At 49.6% G+C, this 7019-nt stretch overlaps 1 protein-coding gene across 1 annotated transcript in view; it reads left to right on the forward strand.

The window, feature by feature from the left end:
* LIMK1 (LIM domain kinase 1) overlaps nt 1-6773 on the forward strand; it is a 34164-nt gene extending 27391 nt beyond the window's left edge. Inside the window, exon 16 of the mRNA XM_069089497.1 lies at nt 118-6773. Coding sequence (XP_068945598.1) covers nt 118-280 — 163 coding nt within the window. The 3' untranslated portion in view covers nt 281-6773. The remainder of the gene's footprint in view (nt 1-117) is intronic.
* Nucleotides 6774-7019: the final 246 nt, after the last annotated feature.

Below are 7019 nucleotides of genomic sequence, written 5' to 3' on the forward strand. Positions count from 1 at the left end.
AGTGGGGGGAGTCGCTGAGGCTGGGCAGGTCAAAGGGGCAGTGCCCCCACTCAGGTAGGGCCTCTCTGCAAGTGAGGAAGCACCCATCCCCAAAGTTTCTTTCCTTTGGGTCCCCAGGCCATCTTTTGTGAAGCTGGAGCAGTGGCTCGAGACCCTCCGCATGCACCTGGACATCCATCTCCCCCTGGGGCCACAGCTGGAACAGCTGGATAAGGGGTTCTGGGAGACCCACAGGCGGGGCGAGAGTGGGCTGCCCATGCACCCGGAGGTCCCCGACTGAGCCCACCTGGACAGCCCTGGCCCTCATGGCCCCATCCTGCACAGGAGCCCCCGCCTCAGACAGCATCAGCATCCGCTCACATTGATAGCAGAGCAGGAGGGAGGGGAAGGGAAAACCTTCCCCTGCCCCATCCATCCCCCTTCCCGGCTCCCTCCTGGGAGCCACCCGAGCCCCCCTAAAATGCACAGTCATCATCTCCTTCTCGCAGCTCGCCACACCCTGGGGTCTGGCCCCCACTCAGGAGCCTTCCTTCCTTCAATGACGTTAAGCCAGGTTTGTCCAGTGCAGCTCAGGATCTCCTGGGGCTTCGGGGCATGGGCAAGACCCCACCCCGTGAAGTCTGGGGGGAGAGAGGGGGCAGAGAGAGTGTCTAGGCACCTTCCTAGAAACAGTCGCCATTGGTGACCACTTCAGATTCACATTGCAGCAGTCACACCCCCCTCCCCCACCTTTGCTCGCACCCACCAACCCCTCTCTACCAAACCTTTCACTTCTGTCCTTTACCAAGGTTACCTCCTGCAGTGTGGTCTTTCCCCACCCTCACTGGGACTGCCCTTGGCTTCTGTCCTTTACCAGGGTTACCTCCTGCAGTGTGGTCTTTCCTCACCCTCACTGGGACTGCCCTTGGCTTCTGGTAATGGCCGCTCTCCCCCAGCCTTGCCTGTAGCTCAATGTTCCTGCCCCCAGTCTCTGGACGTGGCCCAAAGCGTGGCCCTCACTGGCACCTTGGTCCAAGTGATCCTTCTGTCATGGTCCTCTATTCTCACTAGCTTTGGCCCTGCTTTGTGAGCCATGCTCCCCTCTCATACTGTCAGGCCCCCACGTGTGAGCCTCTCCCCCTCCCACTTGTGGTGGTGATAGGGGACAAGGTAGGGTGAGAGTAAAGGCTGGGCCTCCTCTGCCCCAGTGGGAGGAATGAGGGGTCGCCCCATCCCTGGAGAGAGAGCCGAGGGACCAGCACTGGTATTTCCAGCGTTCCCAGCATGTCCTGTCTTAGCTGAGTGGTGCCTTGGGGTTGAGGGGGTTTGCACTGGAAGGGCACGAGGAAGGGTAGAGGCACAAAACCTTTAGCTTATCATTTGTTTTTTTCCAATATGGCATTTCCAGGAATTGCTCATAAGGTTTTATAGGGCTTTGCTCCAAATGTGTGTTCCCTGTGGTTGGATTTTTAGGGACATCATCTCTCCCTGTCCCCCGTGCTGTAGAAAATGTGTCCTTGCTTCAGGGAGTTCATAAGGGGTGTGTGTGTGTGTGTGTGTGTGTGTGTGTGCATGCACGTGCGTGTGTATGTTACACATAAGCAGACATGAAGGTCTGCTCTGTCCAATTGCACACGCCTCTAGATGGATTGTCTCCATGGTCAGCCTCACCCAACATCTGCATGGCGCTCTCTACCTTTCAAGCCCTTCCATATTCGTTCACTTATTTGAGCCACACAGATTCATTGTCCAGACACGTTAGGCATTACAGTTCCCATTGCACAGATGCGGAGTCCAAGGCCCTTCCTCGTGGTCACACTGGGGCTTGTTGGCCGAGCCAAGGACTAGAGCCATATTGCATAGAAGGTCCACGCTAGAAGGGACCTCGGAAATCATCTCATCATTTCATGCCCTTCAGTTCACAGATGAGGAAAGAGAAGCCTCTGGCCCAGGGATTACCCAGCAGGTCAGGGTCAGAGCTGTGTCCTCTTAGTGATACCATGCTGGGCCCTCTGCAGAGAGGAAAGTAGTGTGGGAGTCAGTGGACAAGCCAAGATGAGAACCCAGTCTGGGTGTGTGTGCGTGTGCGTGTGGTCACTTTGCTTGGACAGAGGGGGAGGCAGATTGGGCAGCTCAGTGTGTGTGTGCATGTGGTCACTTTGCTTGGACAGGGGGAAGCAGATGGGGCAGTGGAGCCAGGGCCAGGGCGGCAGGAGAGAAAGGGTAGGCCAGTCTAGTGCCTGGGAGCCTTCCCCTGTTCCTGTCATCCCTGAGGTCGTGGAGGTGGGAGCTAACATTCCCAGGTCGCCAGCCTAGAAGCCTAGGTTCACTTAGCCGCCCTCCTCCCTCATCCCAGGGGGTATTTGGGAAGCTCGGCCAGGGGCCTGTTTACTGCCCTAGTCTGTAGCACAGAGAAAGGGTCCCCTTCCTTCCTCTCTGTCGGCAGGTACTGATCCTTGGGGAAAGAAACCCCTTTAGCTAGAATATCCCCCCACCCCGTCTTATTTTCTTTAAGTTGAAACCATGTCAGAAGTTACTAAATCCCTCTGTGTCTCAGCACAGCCCAGGCAGCTGCTTACATGGAAAGCCGGCGGTGGCACAGTCTCTCCATTTTGCCCCCCAGAAGGGCTGGGAGAGGCCCAGGGAAGGCTGGGGAAGGGAGACAGCAAGTGTCTGCCAGCATCCTCCCCAGCCCTTCATCTCAGCCCTCCTGGCCCCATCCTTGATTACCCTCCCCCAAGGATGGACCCCGGGGGAGGTGGAGCAAGGGGGTCTTCACGCTACTGTTTACCCAGGTTCTTTTGTGTAATATATTTTTTAAAAAGAGTTTGTATTATTTTTTCATACAGGGGCTGTAGGGTGGGGGGGACTTGGGGGGTATTGTTTTGAGGGAAGAATGGGGTATCTTTTTCTTTCATTTGGGGGCCATTTTTTTTTCCCACTCTGCCTCAGTTGAGCTTACAGGAAAGTATTAAAACTGTGACGCATTTCTCAGTGCACTTTGGCCTGGAAAGAAAAAACCCTAGAAATGGGATATTTCTTTAAGGAGGTGGGAAGTGTGCCCTCCAGACCTGTGATAACACACAATAAAATCCATACTTTCCACCCACCAGCCTTTGCCTTTTGGAAGTGTGTTCCTGTTTCTCTGGGTGTCTGGAGGTGGACAGGAGGGCCTTGCCAGGAGAGTTCATGGGATCCTAGCCTAGAGCTGAGAGGGCCCATCAAGGCCAAGTCACCCATTCTACAGATGAGGAAACACTTGCCCTAGGTCACCTGGGGCTCCCAGATTCCAAGTCCCATGCACCACACCAGTGGGGTCAGACTCTAGTAGAAATGGGGGCCACTAAGCCATACATAAAGATCCCTGCAAGCACATGTGAGCTTAGAAAATCAACATATCAACATTGTCATGGTTTTATGATGTTTTATTTTGTTAAATATTTCCCAGTTTTAATCTGATACAAGTTGTACAGTGGGGCCATGCCATAGATGCTGCCTCTCCAGCTCTGTCCTTTCAGGGGAAGAAAAGAAGGAAACATGCATGTATTGAATGCTGTTTACTAGACTCTGCTAAGCCCAGACACAATGCAAGCAATAAAAAAGTGCCTGCCTTCAAGGAGCTTGCATTCTAATGGGGAACCAGAGGATTCTGGATTTACAACTGGAACCTTAGATCAGCCAAACCCTTTCTTTTGCTGAAGAGCAAACAGCCTCAGAGGTCAGTGATTTGTCCAAAGTGAGACAAATAGTACTTAGAAGAGACAGGATTTGAACTCTGGTCCTAGAACTCCAAATCCTGGGATATTTTCACTAGACCACGATTTGACTCTCCCCTAAAATAGTGGGACAAATATTGGTTGTGTGCCCATCACTGGAGAGTCTGTGATGAAAAATGAGCCCAGTCCCTGTCCCTTGTGGAGCTACACACACACACACACACACACACACACACACACACACACACACACACCCAGGAGTAGGCTTCCCCATCGATCGTCTCACATGAATCTTAACAGTGGGTTTGAGAAATGAGCTGACCATGTATTATCCACATTTGGTGATAAGAGAAAACCAGGCCCCAGATGGGAAATCAAAAAAATAAACAAGCTTTGTTACTGTTTTCAGTCATTTTCCACTCTTTGGAGTTTTCTTGGCAAAGATACTGGAGTGGTTTGCCAAGAGAGGTTAGATTTGAACTCATGGAAGTTGAGTTTTCCTGACCCCAGGCCTGGCACTCATAGTTGAGGAATAGGAGTGGGAAAAGATGATATTCTAAGAGGCGGGGGTCAGGAGGGACAGCCAGTGGAGCGTGGAGGGCGTGGAGACAAGACAGATATTCTCATTGATGACCTATGGCCCCCAAAAGTTCCATGAGGGGGCATCATTGAGAAGACGGAACGGATAACTAGAAAAAGAAGCAGGATGGTCAAAGTGTCACCTGTGAAAATGGAAATTTAATTTTTAAAAAGTGCATTAACCTCATGATGTGTCCAAGGTCCATGCGCATGGCAGCATGGCGGCGGAGAAGTGCCACCGCCATCTGTCCCATCCTGGCTGGGGGCTCCAGGTAAATCTGTCAAGAAGATGGTAACCTGCACTGGCAGAGTTTTCTCAACAGCGGGAGTCCCCTTTCTCTCTCTCCAGTTTTAATTTTTTATTCCGATCCACTTTTTACTGAGGCCCCTATTTTCTGTCTGTCTGACTCCCCACTTCTAAACTGAACCCTTGGGATGTCGCAGTCCGTCTGCGTGGCCACTAGAGGGCGCAGGCATATGGTTCTTGACCATTGAGTGATGCTGTAGAAACGGAAGCTCCTAGCTCCCTGCCAGGGAAGGGCTGGGTCCCTCCCCAGTCCTGTGGGTCTACAGCAGCCATGTCCTAGCCTCCCTTCCAGGGGTGATGGGGGGAGGCCAAGGAAACCTTCCTAACAGTTAGATATCCTCAAGGCTGCCTTAGAATCCTAAGATCGGGGCAGCTGGGTGACTCCATAGTGGGCAGACAGCCAACCCTGGAGTTAGGAAGACCTGAATTCAAATCCAGCCTCAGGCACTTACTAGCTGTATGTATGACCTTAGGCAAGTGACTCCACAATATTGCCTCAAAAAAAAAAAAAAAGAATCATAAGATCTTAGGTTTAGAGCTAGAAGGAGGATAATGTGATTAATATGATGGAAGGCTTGCTGTGTGGCCCTGGGCAAGTCACTCTCAGCCTCAGTTTCCTTATCTGAAAAATGGGGATAACAGTAGCATTAGATAGGATCAAGTGAGATAAACCATTTTAAAGTGTCTGCAAACCTAAGAGCACTACATTAATGTTACCTAGTGTTATTACCGAGGAGGCAATAAGTACTTGCCTTAGGTCACATAGGTAACAAAAAACAGAACTAAGATTCTAACCAGGGCCAGGCTTAAACCAAGGTTCTCCCCCAAGGCTGGACACACCCACAGATGACATTGTGTCAGGAATTCCTGTTCAGATATTACCCAGACTAGATGGTCCATGGGATCCACCCCCTCCCCTCCCATCCCAGTCCTGAGATTCTGTCATTCTGTCCTCCTGCCCCAGCTGAGCCCCGTGCCCACACTCTCTCCTCTCTAGCTGGCATTAAACACCAGTTATGTTCCAGGAACTGTGCTAAGTGCTAGAGATACAAACAGAAGCAAAAATAAAGACAGTCCCAACAAGGAGTTTATATTCTAATTGTAATCTCAATGCAAAGAATGCGGAGTCAGAGGACTTGAGTTCAAATCCTATCCCCCCACCTCAAAAATTTAATAGTTCCCTATAGTCCCTAGGACAAAATTACAAAATATTTAACTAAGCATTTAAAGTCCTCCAGAAGATGCTTCCTTCCCTGCCTTTCCATGCTCTGTTGCAGTCAAACTGGACTGCTAGCCATTCTGTATACACCAGATTGTATCTCCTACCTCTAGGCATTTGCATAAGTTGTTCCCCAAGTCTGAAATGCATACCTTCCTCACCCTCCTAACCATCAAGAACATGTAGTTTCCTTCAGACTATAACCCTCTTTTTTGATTCCACCAATTATTATTGCTTCCTCTGCATCTCTCTCCTCTCTCCATCTCTCTTTGTCTCTGTCTCTGCCTCTGCCTGTCTCTCCTCTGTCTCTCTTTGTCTCTCCCTCTCTCTGTCTCTTCTCTCCATTTCTCTTTGTCTCTCTTTTTCTGTCTCTCCCTGTTTTTCTGTCTCTCTCTCTCTTTCTCTCCTCTTTCATCCCTCTCTGTCTCTCTTTAGATCTTTCTATTTCTCAAGCAAGACACCTGTGTCCTCCTGGCTTCATCTCCCTCCCTAGAACAGAATCCAAGTGGGATCCTGGCATTTTTCTGACTTCTAGCTTTGAAAGAGAAGATCCATAATGCCAACCTCTCTTCAAGGCTCTGAAGGGAAAGAAAGACTCTGGGATGTCAATTAGTCAGTAAATATTTATTTAGTCCCTACTATGTTTCAGGCACTTCACTAAGTGCTGGAATAGAAAAAGAAGCAAAGACAGTCCCCAACCTCAAGAAACTCATAATCTAATGAAGGCGCATGAGAGGGGCTGGCAGGCTCCATCATGTCCCTATCCCCAGTTTGCTGTGCTAGAGGCTTTGGGGAATTTCCCTTTGAGTGAGATCTTGGAATCTCTCTCTTCGTTAAATTGAGTTATCTTGCTCCCAAAGGGAAAGCCTACTTTATCTGTGTTATTTGGCACATATATTGTCATATGTTTACTTTCTGTGATTTTTGTTTTGCTATTGACTTGGATAAATGAAATAAAATAAATTTCTATGCTTTATGATATGTATTCATTGTGTAATTGGCATTTGGTAGAAAGAAATCAAGCAATGAATATAAAACTTGGGGCCTTCCTTTCCCATTAAGAAATGGTAATTAAGGGATTACCTTGAACCTAAAGATTACATCCTTTGGACTAATAATACTTAAGGGAGCAGATACACAGAGCAGCTCCTGTATTCCTTCTCTTAGAAGAGAGCAGAGTAACCCACCTCTGACCCCACATTCCTACTTCCCCTCCTGG

This window comes from Petaurus breviceps, unplaced genomic scaffold (assembly GCF_028583685.1).
Source record: "Petaurus breviceps papuanus isolate PSGF00001 unplaced genomic scaffold, PetGlider_PUasm1.0 186, whole genome shotgun sequence".
NCBI lineage: Eukaryota > Metazoa > Chordata > Mammalia > Diprotodontia > Petauridae > Petaurus > Petaurus breviceps.